Source organism: Amblyomma mixtum, chromosome 8 (assembly GCF_055824585.1).
Source record: "Amblyomma mixtum isolate Tamu chromosome 8, ASM5582458v1, whole genome shotgun sequence".
NCBI classification, from domain to species: Eukaryota; Metazoa; Arthropoda; class Arachnida; order Ixodida; family Ixodidae; genus Amblyomma; species Amblyomma mixtum.
Genome location: NC_143019.1, coordinates 35,093,359 through 35,111,982, shown reverse-complemented (window position 1 = coordinate 35,111,982; position 18,624 = coordinate 35,093,359). Strand labels below are relative to the sequence as shown.

At 43.7% G+C, this 18,624-nt stretch overlaps 2 protein-coding genes across 2 annotated transcripts in view; both read left to right on the top strand.

Annotated features, from left to right (window-relative positions):
* Window positions 1-2,994, top strand: part of LOC149332055 (sulfotransferase ssu-1-like) — a 37,289-nt gene extending 34,295 nt beyond the window's left edge. Inside the window, exon 2 of the mRNA XM_089555674.1 lies at window positions 1,844-2,994. Coding sequence (XP_089411800.1) covers window positions 1,871-2,821 — 951 coding nt within the window. The 5' untranslated portion in view covers window positions 1,844-1,870 and the 3' untranslated portion in view covers window positions 2,822-2,994. The remainder of the gene's footprint in view (window positions 1-1,843) is intronic.
* Window positions 1-18,624, top strand: part of LOC149332054 (sulfotransferase ssu-1-like) — a 62,198-nt gene that overhangs the window by 34,330 nt on the left and 9,244 nt on the right. The gene's annotated exons all lie outside the window — the stretch shown is intronic.

The following is an 18,624-nucleotide window of genomic DNA, read 5'->3' as shown; positions in this document are numbered from 1 at the left end:
CTGCGCTAAGCACTTCACGGAGACGGCGGTACAGCTTTCAGCCTATAAGAATTAAGGGTAATAAGAGCGCTTCCTCAGGACAAGTGTGTCTTGCACACAAACGGACGCTTGAAATGTACTGAACTGATCATAATACAGTGTACAATGGTACTATGCCCAGAATCAGTTCCGAACCAACCTGTGCGTCAGGGAGGGAGAGACAGACACAGAAAACAGCTCTCAGCGATTTGATTTCGTTCTTGCCTTTCGTTAAGCATATGCATACGACCAAAATTGCTCCATTAGATGGCTATGGGTATGCCAGACCAAAAAAAAGATAGCTTGTCTCATAATGGCTACGGCAGATTACGGAACAGAGACATCCGCGCGAACCAATATGTAATGTGGTGGTTCGCTATTGATTGCTGGCGCTTTAATTCCTTCATAACTTTTCTCTCTTGGCAGGCTGGGAACAAATGACATTAATTGGGTATATGTGCACAATTATACAATGTGAACTACTTATTCACCCCTTGCTAGATTTATTGATACTAGAAACCATTCGCCGAAAAAATAAACTACATGGACTACAAAGGCCAGCACTATTGCATCTTCTGGAAAGTTTTTCATGCAAAAAAAAATAATAAGAACGCATCGCACAACCCTTCGTTCTCGCGAAAAGATTTAATTTAGTGCAGCCAGTTTGGAAACCTCTGCCCAATAAAACTATATTTGGCTTTAGAACCTCCCTTTACGTAGTTCGAAATTCCTGACGGGTTTCATGACATGAAGGAAAGTCGAGAACGACAATTTTTGATGAGAGTAAGCTCTTTTTTCGAAAGAAAAGGGGTGGAGAGGCTTTTCAAGGAGGAATATAAATTTTACCCGGCGTGGAAAATGCGCTGAGAGAATATTTGCGGGGGAAAGGGTTTTGAAAGAGAAATCGGGCTGCAGAATGCGGCAGGAGATCCGGAATAAAAATTATGTGCCTGTAATGGTATGAAGTTGTACCTACTTCGATGTTCCTGCCATGATTCTTTGCACACTCAGAACGGACGGAAAGCTTTACCTTCCACTCCATTCAAGGCTAGCAATCATGCGTCGCTAGAGTAGATGTCTACCTAAATGTGGCTAGATGCTAAAGCCCGTTGTAAGCCCTCGGGTAGTCGTGATAAATTTGATATCCAGGAAATTAGAAGTGAAAGTGAACACAACAACCTCAAGTAAAAATCGAGTCTCCTTGATATTTAAAAGTTAGCGTGTTGAAACATATACACTCCGAACTTCCATCACTGCTGCCATTATATAGGTTCGCAGTGGTGATCACAGGTTAAAAAAATGAACGATACTTTCATAGTTCTTTATTGGTAAGTACCGGAAAGGCAAGTATATATTTATATTACCGTAGCGCTAGTGATCCTGCAGGATTAGCTACTAGCTAGGTTACTCAAGAGACCATTAATATCATCTAGACTAAAAAAAAAAAACAACCGTATGCTATGCCCCCGCGGTTTTGGTATTCAGCTGCCCATCTCAGTTTCTAAAGACCGAATCTCGGCAGCGGTGGGGTTATTGAGAGACAGGCACAATGCGAAGATGCCTGTGTGCTTTGCGATGCGAGTGCAAACTCTAGAAACTAAGCTAGTCCAAAATGATCTAGAACTGTCTGGTTCGCAGCCCATTATATACCGTTTTTTTCGTTACATAACACCGCAAACACTTACTACCTCTGTAAAGCACCTACGACCTGCGATAATCAATAAACTTTGGTAAATAGACTCGTAAACCTTCCTCATATGTTAATTTCATGAAATTGGTAAGCAGTAAAATTCTAGAAATCGGCTTCACAAATTTTGTTCTCTAGTTTCAGTGCCAAACAAGAAAGAAGATCATGGATCCACAAGCTTACGTGACCATCGAAGGCCTAAAGTTTCTCAAATTTTTCGATGAACGCATCGTCCGCTTTGCCATGAACTACGAACCGCAAGTTGATGATGTCATCATAGCCAGCTATCCAAAATCTGGTACAACATGGACACAGTATATCGTCTCCAGCATCTTCACCAGCGGGAATCCGGCCAAGACAACCCTAGACTTTATGTTGTCGTCGCCCATCATCGAAGTTATGGGAGTCGACGGTGTTCGACAGATGCCTAGGCCTGGAGCTTTGATGTCCCATCTTCCCTTCGACAAGCTCAGGCACTCTACTCGGGCCAAGTACATCTACGTCGCCAGGAACCCTTATGACTGCTGCGTGTCCTTTTACCATTATGCTAAAAACCTCACTCCTAAGGACTGGCAAGACGTGTCTTTCGACAGCTTTCTGAGCCTTTTCTTGTGTGGCAACCTGCCGTACGGGGATTATTTCGATCATCTGCTCTCCTGGTACCCACACCGCAATGACCCTAACATCCTGTTTTTAACCTACGAGAACATGAAGAAAGACACGTCCTACTGGGTGTTACGAATAGCAGATTTCCTGGGAGAAGAGTATGGGAGTGCTCTGAGGAGAAGCGAAGCTCTTCTGAACAAGGTACTGGACTCATGTTCAGCGCAGAACATGAAGACTGTCTTCACGGATCCGACACATGTGTGGATCCGGAAAGCGGCTGATTTGACCGGGGAGAGGCGTATTCCTTCTATGGAGGTGTACAGGCATAACCCGGCTTACAAGACTGAAACACACATCGGAGGTAGTTTTATCCGTAAAGGTATTGTCGGAGACTGGAAGAACCATTTTTCTGCGGACCAAGTGAAGCGTATGAAAGCTAGGATAGCGGAGAAGACAGCGGGGAACCCGGAAGTCATGGACGTCTGGAAAAGCCTCGATCTTCCTCGGTGAGGCTTCGCTAAGAGTCGGTTATCTGTGTAACACAGAGGATGAAAGGAAAGGAGGACAATGATCTTCAAGATGTTGCGAACAGTTCTTCTCTACTACAATCAGGAGACAGCATGAAAATCAGAAGGGAAGAAAAACAACCAACCTGACGCACTTTGCTTCTCTATTAATATACTATGTCACTGCACGAAATGGAGGATGGACATTTTGGAGTCCTAAATAAATGCTTAAATACAGTACCATTTTTCCTGTGGCCTATTCAACCACGTTATTGTGGCTCATAGCGGGGAAAAAATAATGGTGCTTGCTTGGAACTGTGGCCAACGCACAGGAATCGATGCATCGATACATGATAATTACGAGCTCGTATTCAGCGCATCCGGGGCCTGTATAGGAAAATGTTTTCCGGTGAAACACAACGGCATAAACAGTTTTACGCCCTAGACTTTGGTGATTCATTGGGGGGCGGTGGGGATGATATGCCAGCCAGGAAGTCTGGAAAGAGCAATCACATTTTTATCAACGCAGCACTCAAGATGTAAAATTTGAGCGGAGCTTGATTTTGCAGTATGCTGACGCAGAAAATTTCTACGGCGGTTAAGCTTCCCTTCTAAGTACAATCCGAAACATTTTTGCTTTGTTGCACAAGGCTTCAAACTCTCCCACTGGACGAACGCGCTCCAAGTGGCGTAGGACAGCGGGGTGCAACTTTCTCGCTTCCGGTATCCTCTCCCCTTTTTTCGGTTTCCTGCGGGAACGCTAGAGAGTTATAGGACATCGTTAGCGTGTTTACGTTACCATTTACCGGGCTCGGCTAGCGACATCTGGGCATGTGCGCCCATTACCGGGCCGTTAACACTTTACGGAGAGAGCTGCGGAGAGAGCGTTCGCTCGCAAACAAAGATGGCGGCGCCCTGCACGGCCGTTTTGGACCAAATACAGCTCCGCCGCCGCATTTTTCGACGCCATTTCTCGCTGTAAATGAAGCCATTCGCTCTTAATACGCATACTCTCACTCATACGTCGAGGTTTAAATGACAACCAGCCGATGTTGAGATAGTTCAGTGATTTTCGAGAAGTTAAGCCTAACTAGCCGTGTACATAGCCACAATAGGAACGAAAACACTAGTTTTTGCGCCAGCTTTAACAATTTCCTCTATTTTAATGATTTTCTTCCTTGAAAAACCAAAATAATTTGGGAATGTTCGTCATATTCACCCGTAAATACATAAATAAGATGTCCTCCAGCCCAGAGTTGAAGCGCTTTGGTTTACTGTCACTAGAAGGCGCCACTATATTTACATCCGAATCAGGCAACTAAACATCCAAAGAAACGACGCTGCGCACGGCAGACAGAAGGTGTAGCTGCGTTTTTTTGCAGCGTTTGCAACGCAGTGAGCGCAGCGATCGCAAGCTTAGTGCGTTCTGTGTAGTAAAATTTTCTACTGGTCAGATTATTTTAAAAGGCGCTGAACCGGCCGTTAGCAGAAGAAAAGTGCGCACGTCATTACCGAAAAGGATGATTAAAGGGCATGCAGCATCTCACTGCAAAGAAATGCTTGCAATGCATGCGTATTTTTGTTTGTAATTAATGCTGGGGCATCTGCAATCATCATCATTCGTTTTCGTCTTGCGGTAACTTATTACGGGAGAGATGGTATGCTGAAACGTCTTCAAGCGTGCGCAGCGCTAACCGGAAAGTCCAGCGTCAGGTAACACGGTAAACGGTAATGTAAACATGGTAACGATATGCTGTAACTCTCGATTGCTTCAAAGGGGAACGCTAACGTCACAAAGGACTTCGTTTGAAGCGGTCAACGAGGCGTGTGATACGTGAATTCTGAATAGTACGTGCCTGTTTCCATGGTAAACAGTTTGGAGTCCACAAATGGACCCCATAGACGTCCATGTGTCGGCTTGTTGGCGGTTCGACTCCCGATTCATGGCTGAGTCAAGCTGCGGTTGAATATTTTGTGATTGATCTTAAGCTGCTTTGAAGGTAATGAGTTCGATAGTAAAGGGACCGAAAACCTTTGCACAAAGTATCGCCTCATCTGGGCAAGGCAGTTTCAGCTGGGAATGGGGTCCGTCTTCTAAGCAGTTTGGCATGATGGCTGATGGAAGTGCCCCCCCCCCCCCGCGCCTTTCAGCCCCGCCCCAATGTTAACCGCTTCCAGGAATGACAGTATTTATTTATTTATTTGAACATACTGCTAGCCTCACATTTGAGGCCGTCGCAGAAGTGATACATCACATACACTAAAATAACACAGGTCAAGTAAGTGTCAACACAAAGGCGATCATAGTCCAACAAGGCAATATGCAATATACAAAAGGTAAAACAAAATAGCAAAACAGGAGCAAGTAGCATATTTGAGGACTTCGGCACGGTAAAGAAAAAAAACTAAACAAGAAAAGAAAAAACACAGTAACAAAAATGCAGACAAGTTTTTAGGGAGCAAGAAATGAAACAATAGCTGCTGAAGAATGATACTGTCATGAGAAACGAGCAATAAGGTTAAAAAAATATAATAAGCGAGAGTCAGATAAGAAAGTCGGGATGTCATCGTCAGCAAGGAAAGAAAGAGTGCAAGAGTACAGCGCACCAGCATCGTAGTCGTTATTGCGAAACAAAGCGTGATATGTTGGCGATGAAATCTTTGAGTGATGCGCAGTTGACAGCATCGCAAGGCAGACTATTCCACTCACGGATTGCTTGTGGGAAGAAAGAGTACCTGAATATATCGTTGTGAAATCTGTACTCGGTTAAGTGCTTTTGGTGTTTTGTTCTGGTAATGCGCGTGTTTGACTTTATTAAGTACTTACTCGTATCGATTTTCATACCGCCATTAAGCAGAAGGAAAAGAAACTTGAGGCGCAGTAGTCTGGCTCGATTTTTTATAGTGGGAAGGTCGGCTTGTCTTAAGAGCTGTGTAGGGGAGTCATGACGGCGATATTTGTTTAAAATAAATCTGACCGCTTTTCGTAAGAAATAAGAAATATAAATGTATATAAGTTATATAGTTTATAACTCTATATAACATATCTAATTATATAAGTTATACACATACTATATAAGTTATGGCATTGCAAGTTCGAAAGTGCAGAGGTCGCTTCGAAATAATGTTTGGTATCCGTGGATAAATAGTGACCCATGCTCCATTCGAACGGTAAGGAAGTAGATTTGCTTCCTTTCTTGAAGCAGTAAAGTGGCCGAATACTATGCTAGCCGTTATGAGCAGTGTTTGGACCTTTGGTACAAGGATTACTGGCTGCAGCACAAGACGGTGCCTTTACGACGGTGCCTTTTGCTAAGGATGCGCAAACAGTCATACTCCTTGTAGCGAGAGAAATGTGTTCGCTATTTTATCGGAAAAGTTCTACGTTCCGACAGTGCCACACACTTAGAACCATCGCTCAATTTTTGTTTGTAATCTCGTTTGCACGGGTGAGGTCCTTCCTTCTTGTTCCCTGTGCTTGGCGGAGTGTCACAGTAAGGCTCCTCTCAGCTGCGCACCCGTGGTTGCATTCAAAATCGTTTAAATGCCTCTCGCACAATTCGACGCATAAAAATCGCACTCGAGTCTGCCCAAAGGTTAACAGTGCACTATTACTTTTAGCCTTAAGTTCTGAATTTCTCTGTGCTATCTATAACTTTGCACACTTTTACCTGGAACGCAATGCAACGGTACTCTACCTGTGATGCGCCGCTTGCCACAACTACTGTTTTGAAAATAAGTGTCAATATAAGGACACGAAACAGTCTAACGAATACAGGCTAAATCTATTTGTTAATGTGAATCATGCTTGTTATTGGGTTCAAAGCTAGACTACTGAGATATATATTATTTTTTTTTTGCACCTGCATGCGCTTTTGCTTATGCGGTGAAAAACCTGTAGGCATTGTTGAAACAGTTATAATGAAAACGGTTTCGCGTGCGAAGGTTCCGGAATCATGTGCAGGCATGTAGGGCGATAATAAATAATGCATTTATACAGCGTCAGTAGCTTTCAAAATCAAGGGAGGTGCACTACAAAGCGCTTCATTATCGCCCGTTGGCTTTCCCTTTCCAGCCGCATTTAAGAAATCCGAAATCTCGCTTTAATTCACAGAATGAAGAGCCGACATATAAAGAGAAATATATTGAAATGAATTGAACTTATTTTTTAATTTTCACTTGCACAGGCGGAGGATAAAAGCTGCGTCTGGACAAGTCCATCGACACCTACAGTACTGGCCGGCATACTGAAATGCAGGGTAATAAAGAATCTATTAAAACAACAACAACGTAACATAACAAACATCAACAAGCAGATGATAATGCAATCATCCCGTATAAGACGGTGTGGAAATAGTTATGCAAGAGAATAAAAACACATAGCACAAATAAATAATATCAGAGGAGGAAGAGTTACAGTACAGTTACAGCGCCGGAATCAGTTCAGAACATTATTGATGTGAATTTTAAGCAATATTCCCCAAAAACTGCATTCAATGCACGCGGCAGTGCGGTTCCGATACATCCTGTGCCATATGTTGTGCGAGGTATTTTAAGGTACCAGAATTCATGATATCCTGCTGTGAAATAGATGCGCGTTAGAATGAAGGACTGCTAAGTGGATGCGGTGGTTGGTATTTCTAGCAGTTGTAAGATACACTGATCAAGAAACTCAGACTCGTGGGCGAAAAACTCTATTTACATATAACACTTAAAACGTTTTCGTTTTTGGATAAATAAGGCGATGAAAAGAGTAAAGCGAAATTAAGTCCACGCTGGTCGCACCTTGCCAAGGCCCAAATTTCTATGAAAGCTTTTTCGATGGGACAATCGACCTACGAGGGACGTCTAGGCAGGCCTTCGTTAACTGAGATAACAAATAACAAAAAAGCACATTCATATCTGATGACTTTTCTTAGCGAAGCTGTGGAACGCAGAGTGGTTCTGTGTGCGGAGTGGTCACATCGCATCACGGTGGCTTAGGCGTTCCTTTAGAGAACGCAAAGCGGAGTCATTAGGCGTTCATCATCTTCATCATCATCATCAGCCTGACTACGCCCACTGCAGGGCAAAGGCCTCTCCCATGTCTCTCCAATTAACCCTGTGCTTCGCCAGCCGCGGCCACCACATTCCCGCAAATTTCTTAATCTCATCCGCCCACCTAATTTTATGCCGCCCCTGCTACGTTTGCCTTCACTTGGAATCCACTCCGTTACCCTTAAGGACCAGCAGTTATCTTGCCTTCGCATCACATTCCCTGTCCAAGCCCACTTCTTCCTCTTGATTTCAACTAGGATATCATTAACGCGTGTTTGCTCTCTCGCCCACTCCGCCCGCTTCCGATCTCTTAACGTTACACCTATCATTTTTCTTTTCATAGCTCGCTGCGTTGTCCTTAACATAAGCTGAACCCACTTTGTTAGCCTCCACGTTTCTGCCCCATAGGTGAGTACCAGTAAGATAAACCTGTTGTATACTTTTCTCTTGAGGGATATTGGGAAACTGCCATTCATGATCTGAGATAACCTGCCATATAAGCTCCACCCCATTCTTATTCTTCTAGTTATTTCCCTCTCATGATCTGGGTCAGCTGTCACTACCTGCCCTAAATAGACATATTCTCTTACTACTTCGAGCACCTGGCTACCAACTGCGAACTGCTGTTCCCTTGCAAGGCTATTAAACATTACTTTGGTTTTCTGCATGATAACTATGCGGAAAAGGAGATAAAAGACAAGTTCGCGGAAAGTATAGCTTTAATAAAGCACTTCAAGAAGCGTACAGCAGGTGGGTATGTTTGTTAGATGATTCCTCTCATTGCAATGTTTCTGGGGACCTTTCACTGCACCTTCCCCCTCAAGAGTGGTGGCTATAGGAGAAGGAATACTTTAGGCACCACAAAAAACCGCACCGCAATACTTAGTGATGATGTGAGCATAAAACAATTAGTGGATCAATAAAATTCATCACTTCCGTCAGCTAACCTGTGTACCAAACGGGGCTGTTTGTATTCCAGGCGAGCCGCTTCCATTGTGCAGACACGGAAACACTTATTGTTAAAGGGCAACTACAGCACTTTTTGAGAATTTCGCGATATTAAAGGATTCAAATCTATATAGGCTTCTATATCTATGTAGGTAAAGCATGCCAAGTGGTTTTGCACTAGCATTTGAAATAGCGACGTAATCGACGATTGAATTTTGCGCTTCTGCTCAATGCACCGGAGGTGTGCAGGAAAATTCAGCGTGACATCACAGAAGTTATGATTTTAAATTACCGCTGTCATCCGCCACACCCTGCCCTGGCTCGTTAGATGCTGCTAAACTCTCGGCAGGGTTTGCCTTCGGTGGCGTTGCTTTTTTCCTTCAAAGCAGGCGTTTGCGCGTTGGAAATGTATACCAATACCTTCGATGACGTCATTATGCGCCCCCCACTTGGCTTTGGGCGCTGCGGAAAAGCTTGAAGGGCGTCCGGATTTTAATCGGCGACTACTTCACTATTTCAAGCGCTAGCCCAAAAAGACTTCGCATGCTTTACCTGCAAGTTTCACACATTTCTAAAACCTATGCAGTTTCCCTTTAAATGTTACCTTCTTTGAAAAGTTCGTCCTCTGGGCCTGCCCACAAAAAAAAAAAAAACGGGAGCACACACATGCACAGCAATAATTCATCTGCTGAAAGTAACCCCGCTGAGAACAATTTGTGTCTTTCAGAATGCATGGGTGAAGAGTCGAGTACTGGTGATTTCGGACTATATATAGAGCGCGTAGGAATATCTGAATACCCGTCATAACTAAGAGGAAACAGCGATAAATACTCGCTACTGTCATAGCAGTCCCACTGGGTATCTTTCACTATTAACCAGCTTGGAATCCCTGCATTTTACATGAGATCTCTGCGGAGTCATAGAAGAGTTCCACCCGCACGACTCGCAAATCTGGCGGACAAAACACCAAGCTTAAGAGGACTGAATTATTTTAAAACCGTGCTCATTTGCAATTGGCATCACACGGCCGAAATATATACAACCCTTTCGGAACCTTATATCCTTACGGTAGAGCTCTCAGACTTGCACTCCTGCACGGCTGATTATAATTGTACACAATTCGATGCTTTAGACCATACAAACCATCATGAAACGGCAGACACAGTAGCTACAGAAAGTTGTATCTGAAACTGCTATCGCCAGCTCCTTTCACTTTTGTGCTGCCTGAACCTTTCTGATGGTGTGTAGACTTACTCGTCACTGGCATTTGAACATCTCAGCTGCAGTGTTGTGCAGCGTATCGCCACTGTTTCGCGCTGTGTAGCGAATCTGATGAAATGAGCACCGCACGATGCTAATGATATCTTCAAAATAAGAGCATCATCCGGGAAATGGCCACCAATCAGAAGATACGAAATGTATTCGTGAGAAATGCTGCTCATTATTCGGAATTTTCGCATTATGTTTTGCCAGCGGCCGTCACGAAGCACGTGTATCAAAGCATCAAACCTTGGCTCAAAGCGCAGAATTTCGGAGAAAAAAATTAAACAATACCACTTTGCTGAGCCTATCCACACAGATGGTGCGGAAGGAAAGCATGGCGGAAAGCAGTTTAAAAACTCACTCCTGAAAGGTAAATGCCAACGTCCCAAGGGAAAGGAACGGAATAGCGGTGCAGTAAAATAAAAGGCCTACAAGAAAAAAAAAAGTCTAACAAAACTGCAGCTAAGTTGTGCATAAAACTACCAGCCCTTTGCAGTTTTGTGCTTTATGCTTTCCGCAAAGAAAACACGTCACCCTGAAAGCCTGAACACGTGTAGCCTGAAAGAATATCAGAGCAGCCTAGCTCATACAACATCCGCTTGCAGTTTCATCAGACGCCGGAAAGTCAATACCCTCGCACTTATTCCCGGCGATTTCCAAATACAGCGCGTGGCAATCAAAAGCGAAGTAGGAGGCTTGGCTGCATGGAAAGCAGCAGTATTTGGAGATGCCGCATTTATAACTAGCCCTCTCTAGATTCCACTGCATCGTTGCCTTTATACTCTGCTTACAGTTCGACGTTATGGAAGCGACGGGAAGGGGACCAGACAACAAATACTGGAAATGGGAATTCCTCCTCACTCTCTATCTCTTTGCGACGTACTATAGATTAACGAACTCTTGATCCATTAGTTATTCACTGCTTTGTAAAATTATCGAGTTGCTCGAGTGGGGATAAGAGATACCAAAGCTGCCATTCATCAGTTATAAATGGACTACTCGGCGCGCATTGCACTCATGTCGCATGCCGAGATTAGCGCGTGGTTTCCGAGATTGTCGTGGCGATCGACGGGATCTAATGAAGCAGCTTCAACGGGCCATCTTACAAGGCACGCAGATGATCAAATCAAATCAAATCTTTATTTCCATCGGTGCTACAGATGGAGGGCTACGGAAAAAAAGCTCCTCTATTCCAGATAAAGTTCTTTCAGAGCTGCAATTTGGCTTAAGAGTATAGCGTGCATTCGGCCGCTCGAGAGAATAGTACCAGAGTCACCACAAGAACTCCGTTCCCACTGGTCTGATAAAAATGCGTGGACACTTTGGCAACTAAAGTGTTGAGAGGTGGAAGCCGAGGACACTATGCCGTGACGACTTCCGGTGGATGTGACGTCACACCACTCCCGTGGCTGTATCGATACCCAAATTGTACATCTTTCGGGGATCTCTGGTGTTAATTACGCTTAATTAAACATTTACTTATCTAATTTGACACAAATCCGACGTTTTCCGACCATTCTGTGACCATTGTAACTGTGCCGTCATGACTTCCGGTGGATGTGACGTCACACTTTTCCCGTGGCCATATCGACGTCCGCGCTATTTCGACGCAATTTCTACATTGTTGCCTATAATTAACTAATGAACCTACATTCATCAAACTCTTTACTTCTAGGTTCATTTTTACCTCCTCCATCTGAAGGAACCATTGGTTCTTTTCAATATTTTTTAGTTCCCGAATTAAACGCATGTGACACGCTTTGTTAACAGGCGACAGCATGAGCCATTAAAGGCTTTCGCTTAAAAGCTATCGCAGCAGCCCCAAGTGAAATCAGCACGCCATATTCGAGCCATACTGGGCTCTTCATCGTGACGGCGGTGCAGTTTTAGGCTAGAACAATTGGGGAAGGAGAATAAGGCCACTGAGTGCCTTGCACACAACGGACGCTCAAAATATGTTCAACTGTTATAACCGCGTGTCTACATAGTAATATTCCTAGAATCTGTTATTGATCCACTTGTGCGCCAAGAGAAAGAGGATATTTTAGCGCAAAAGACGGGATGACAGAAAGACAAGACGAACATGGGCGCTGTCGACCCAACAAACTAGCCCAACATTTAACCCCTTTAGAAAGAGGATCGGCGATAGAAATCAACAATCAGTGATTGAGTTTGTTTTCGTGGTAGTATCTTCCTGCTTCGAAAATAGTGCGATACGATCACTGAAATGGCCTCCCATAACAAACCTTTTTCTCTAAAACGGAACTGCGGGCATCCTAAATAGAAACAACAAATTAAACATGGACTTACAGAATATTGTTTTATGGTGTGAAAATAACTTAACAAAACTTAATCCTACAAAAACCACTTTCATGATATTCCGCTCTCATCAAAAGCATGTCATCCCGAGCCCAGCCATTTATCTGGGACATCATATTATCACTGCCACCGAATCCGTTACATTTCTTGGCATCACTCTTGACTGTCATCTAAAATTTCATCTACACACCAAATCTATCAGTAGAAAAATTTCATTTGGAATAAGGGTGTTAATAAAAACTAGACTTTTCTTTCAACGTCATGTTCTCTTATCCCTGTACTATGCTTTCATTAACAGTCACCTTAATTATTGCCTATCATTATGGGGTAATACCTATGCATGCCATATGTCATGTATTTCTCATCTTCAAACTCAAGCGCTTCGAATTTTATCTTTCAGCCCATACAGAGCCACTGCTTCACCTCTTTACTCTGACCTAAACATTCTGCCATTGAAATGCCTCCTTAATCTTAGGTTAGGTCTTCTAATCTACCGCGCTCGCAATAATAACAATCAACTTCTCTGTTTTTCCGCATCTCTCCTTTCTAATAGCAATAACACTAGATTCTCTGAAGAAAACAATATGCTTCTACCAAAAGTGAACACAAATTATGGAAAACAAACTGCTTTTTTCTCCGCCATCAAAACCTGGAATTCATTACCACTAGCAATCAAATGCGCACGTTCGCAGCCCGCTTTCTACACTTTACTAAAAAAAACATCTCCTATCGACCCATTCAGCTTCATGCCTTCATCTTATTTTCTGTTCCCCACTCTGACAGCAAACGGTCATATTGTTAATCATCTGGAACCTCTTTTTTTTTTTTTCTTTCTCCGCCTGTGTTTTATATCTGCATTTATTCAATGCCCATTGTTATCTGATGTCTTTTTGTGTTCTTTCTATTGCTCTTATGTTTTGCTATTTTATGCCTTTTTTGTTAAATTATGCCCGCTAACTATTGTATAACTTATTCATTGCCGCAAATTACACTAATAGGTTTTAACTTGATTGTATACTTTTATTCCAGCTCCTCTGCCAAACTTAAGCACTTTCCTTATGTATTCCTGATGGGAGGTCCCCCAGACAGTTTTCACTTTGGGACCTCCTACTGTACTAACTTTTTTATGAAACAACTCATTTGTATTTCGTTTTAATAAACCTTCAAACCTTCAAACTGAAATAGGCCAGGTATAAGGCGGCTGTTGTTAATCAATGATTGCTCCTTTATAACTACATAACGTCTCCGCCTATGGCAGAGAGGGAACAAATAGTTTTTTAGTTGCGACTAACGAAAAAATGCAAATTGAACGACTTATTAGTGACGTGGTAATTTACTAAAATTCTCACAGATGAGCAAAAGATACCAGTAGTACTAGAGATGTCTATATGACTATTATCTCGGCTAAATATCGTAATAAAAAAAAGAAGTTGTGCGTCATCCGGCCTTTTTATTGAGTAATAAAAAAAAAGATGTCTCAGTGCAGTCAACTAACCTCTGTACTGCGAAAAGATTATTCTTTTTGAAACTTCTCATTCTACAGATCGTTACGAGCAGCTCGCTTGTTTAATGGCGCGCAGTAAACTCTACAAAGAAGATTTTTGGCAATAGCAATCTGTGTACTGAAGCATTAAGAAGGGGCGAGAGGGGCAGGGGAGAGGAGAGAGATTTTAAGCGGTGTTTAAATTTCGCTGACAGCCTAGTTTGCGTTCGGGCGGAGTTTTGGAAAACAACGGCTATAAACGAAGACTGCGCGCAGCTCATATAAAAAAAATGCGGTCATAAAACTGTGGGGATATAAAAATTAGTTTGTTACCCTGCCGTGATTCCTAGCGAAATTCGAGAATAAAAAAGCCACATACTTTCCTTTCAACGACTGTCGTTCACGTGTCCCAGCAAACGTTGTTTCCCACTTCCCCAACTTTTGGCTACATGTTACGGCATTATGCGAGCCTAGAGGTAGTCAGAATTCGATATCCAAGGAATTGAGAACGAAGGTAACCTTAATCAACTCACATAAAGAAAAATCTCGCCTAATTATTAGAATGCGAATGTGTCTAAAAGTACACACCGATAACTGACACCCTCACTTCGATATACAATATATACTTGAACCGCAACAAAGTTAGGGGATCTTGCTTGCACTGTGGTGGCTAAACATATGCGGTATGACACTTGGTATAACGAGTAAGTAATACATTCATCGAACTACGATGGAAACACTACGATGGAATTTTGCGTTCGCAAATACTCCGTTCTCGTTCTAGGGGCCCCAGGAGGTAGAAGGCCATGGATGCAGAAGCTTGCGTGACGGTCGAAAGCCAGCGCATGACAAGCTTTCGATGAAGCCAACGTGCGCTTCTCTATGAACCACTAGACGATGATGTCATCATCGTCAGCTACCTAGTGTGGTGCAACTTGGATTCAGTGCATCGTTTCTACCATCTTCACGAGTGAAAATGTGCCAAAGAATATGGTTGCCTCTATGTTGTCCTGTAGCAAAACAGCAAATTGGGCTACCTGGTGTTGCCTTATGACGGAAGGAACGTTATTGTGCTAACAAGACAGAGACAACCACTTAAAAACGGGAGATGCACAGACTCTGAATTGATTTTTTTTAATGAGAAATACATACCGAAAGCGTAAAAACAATTACAGAAAAAACCTAGCAGCTACGCGAACAGCAATCAAACAGTGACGTTGCCGAAACAACAGTTATGCTGGACGGCGATTACTTAATAATCATGTCTTGGTAATCACGTAGTACTGACCCCCACGTGCTATTTTTAACCTACGGGAACTTAAAGAACGAGCCATTATGAGTTCTATGAGTAGCAGACTTCTTGGATGCGTAGTATGTAGCACAATGAGGAGAAACAAATATGGTCTACAGAAAATTCTGTACGCGTGCTTTGCGCAGAACACGAAGGACGTGGTCAGCGACCCCACAAAAGTCTGGACACGGGAAGCGCTAAATTTGGCTCTGCAGAGACGCCTGCCGTCTTTAGAGGTGCGGATCAAAAGAAAACGTTGTTGTGGTGAAGCTTTGACTGAAAAGCGTTTGTGGGAGAGCGGAAGAGCCTTTTTTTTTACGAGGCAAGTAGACCGCATGAACGCTAAAATAGCGGAGAATAAAAAGGTGAATCCGCAAGTCACAAACCCTCGAAAGACTTGAAGCTTTCTTATCGGACTTCAAGGAGTGTCAAATGTTATTAGGTTCACAGAGGAAAAATTGGAGAGAAAGACGAAGGAAGTACGCAGATAACCAAATAACTTCCTGTCTACAATAAAGAAGACCGAGTGAAAAGAAAAACTAAAAAAAAATGGAAGCACATGGGCACCCCCAACTTGCACCCACAGCAGCTCGTCCGTAGCATAAAGAGATAGTAAGTTCTTGTTTTGTCACTCAATAAAGGCGCCAAATATAAAGCAATACTGCGCAGCTATACCACACTGTGTGGATGCTGCTGACTGAAGAAGTTATTTCTGTAAAACTTGAAATGGGCGAAACTACCTCAGCAAAAACCGGAATCACTACTACAGCAATAAAGAAAAGGACAATGAGCTGCAAATATCGCACATTTCAAGGACCTCTCTTTGATAGCGATTCGGAGGAACATACAGCTGATTGAGAGCATAAGCGTTGTCGCAAATATATGTCCGGCATGACGGCACACATTTATTCTGACATTTAAAAAAATATCAATTTCTAAACTTCCTTGCATACTTTCTCATGCTGTGTTTAGAGACACTAGCCGGCAGAGAACGAACGGCCGCAGTAAAGTTGGAATGTCAGTGTTCATCGGTGACCTGAAGCGCTGGCCTGAAAGAAGAGGCTGGGAACTGTTTTAGCTTAGGCTACGCCTTCATGTAAATTATTTAGAGATATATGTGCGAAAAACACGGATAGAAATATCCGTGGCCGGTCTAGCTGAACTTTTCAAGTTGATACAAGGCCGGCCATTCCCAAATGCGGAGTCTTGCCAGCTTTTCACCAGCACTAAAAAACATTGTACTCTCTGTTGTGGTCGGGAGTTGACGTAAGCGTAACGTGTATTGAACTACCGGCGAATAACTTTCTGCAGAGTGAAAATGTTTGCTTTGTCTTAGCCTGGTCGAACACAGCAACCCGTCCGCAGCTTTCCTCGGGTGGCAGAGTGAAACGCCCAGGACCATAACTTCCGCCACCCTTGCTGTTTCTAGCGGGTTCGCCGCCATGCCGAAGGATGGCGCCATGTTTCCGCAGGAGACTTATAGGGTACCGTGGTCTGGCATTCCTTCATGAAACCAGTTGCCGCAGGGTGCACGGATTACGATGAAGCCGCCTCGCTCCGCGGACTGGCTTCACCAACACGGGAACAGGAAGTATGCTATTGTGCATGCGCGCACTGCTCCGGCGATAGCGCCGCCCGTAGCATCAGGGGGCAGACGGGAAGTTTCGCCAAAGTTCGTTTAGATTCGCCAACATGTTCTTTCTTCGGTTCGGTGCCGTATTTTGCTAAGGCTCAGAGCCTCGTTCTCGCTGCGTTCTGCCGCTATGGCCGCCCGTGACGCAACGACAATGGGAGTAAAAATATTTCATGCCTAAAGCCTTCCTACCTACGTTCATCCTGCCCGAGCGCGTTCGAGCACTTGACAACCAAAAGAGAAAGCTAGAAATTAACCCCGTAAATGCTCGATGAAGAGGTTATGTAGCTTATCAGTAAGCAAAAATAACAAACCTGGAAACTCTGTCGCGATATCGCATCATCATATTTTATTGCTAGAAAGCGGCATCACGACGTCAAAGTGTCTTGCTCGACAACACATCGACAGGTGCAGAGGAAACAGGTATGTCTCGAAGGTGTGTTGATAGGCGCTGACAAAAGTCCCATCCGCCGCGCCTCGGGGTGCGGAGTCATTTTTAAATTTGCCGGGCAAAAGTAAAATCTCGCTTGTATGGCCGCGACACAATGTGACCACCATCTTTTTGCGCACCTTTGTTACCTGCATAGGCGCGCCGTGCAGTTGACCGAACGTGAATAAGCTCAATACCTGTGGGTGTGAATCACCGTGCTCAGCGTGTCTTTATGGGTCCCAAAACCCGGTTAATATGATATTTAGTTCTTTAACATAAAACGATGATGTGGCCCTGTTTTTCAGGGATGAGCGTAGCTCTGCAGGGTTTCTTACGCATTTCCGGAAGTTTTCCGGAAATCAAGCGAACAATATATTAACAAATGCGCCCCAGCTGATCGCTGAAAGTGAAATCACGGATGTCGTATTTTTCAGGCAACCAGCCGAGTGCTCCGTCAGCGACTTTGCACTTTTTTTACATCTGGATTGCGAAATGGTTTCCCTAGAATGGATTAGATTTATTGTTCCCCCAGGGCTACTTTCTGCATATGAAGCCTTTATTTGGCGAGAATTTATTCGTTTTAGCGCTCTTAGTTGTTTTAATACTCCCTTAGCTATTCTTCCGGTGCCCCCTTTTAGATTTATATTTAAATACCTTGCAAAAAACCCGATGACTGTCTCCACTACGAACTTCCTGTTCAGCTCGGCTGCTGATCCGAAACACGTGTTCTCGATCCTGGCAGCGGTGGTCAAATTTCGATGGAGGCGAAATTCTAGAGGCCCGTGTACTGTGCGATGTCAGTGCACGTTAAAGAACCCCAGGTGGTCGAAATTTTCGGAGCCCTTCACTACAGCATCCCCCATAGCCATAGTCGTTTTGGGACGTTAAACCCCACTAAACTCAAAATCGTTACTTGAATCTGAGTCATTGCATTATGCTCGAAACACGTGTATTTCCAGGTTGCTTTACTGCCTTCGAACCATTCTTTGGTTTGCGCTGTTTTCGGGGAATACATACAGGAACAAGGTTGTATTGCTTTATTTAGCAACACTGTGCGAATCATAAAGTCTCTTTTAAAAAAAAAAATTAAGCTCTGCGGCTCGGGGAAGTACATTAAGCCTTTATTTGCTGCGCGTGCGCCGTATATGAGATCTTCGTTTGTCTTTTTAATGTAGTACTACTGAATTAAAAAAAACTAAACCAAACTGAAGGGAAAGGGTTGTCCAGCCGTGGCAATGGCTACCTGATATCACAAGCACCGGGGCTGCAGCTGGTGAAGATTAAAAGGACAGGGAGAGGACAGCCATATGAAGTATACAGAGGGAAGATACAGAGAACAAGGTAGAGCTATGGACCTCTAGCACGCGAGTGTCTAGGCACTGTCCGAAATATAGCTGCATGCG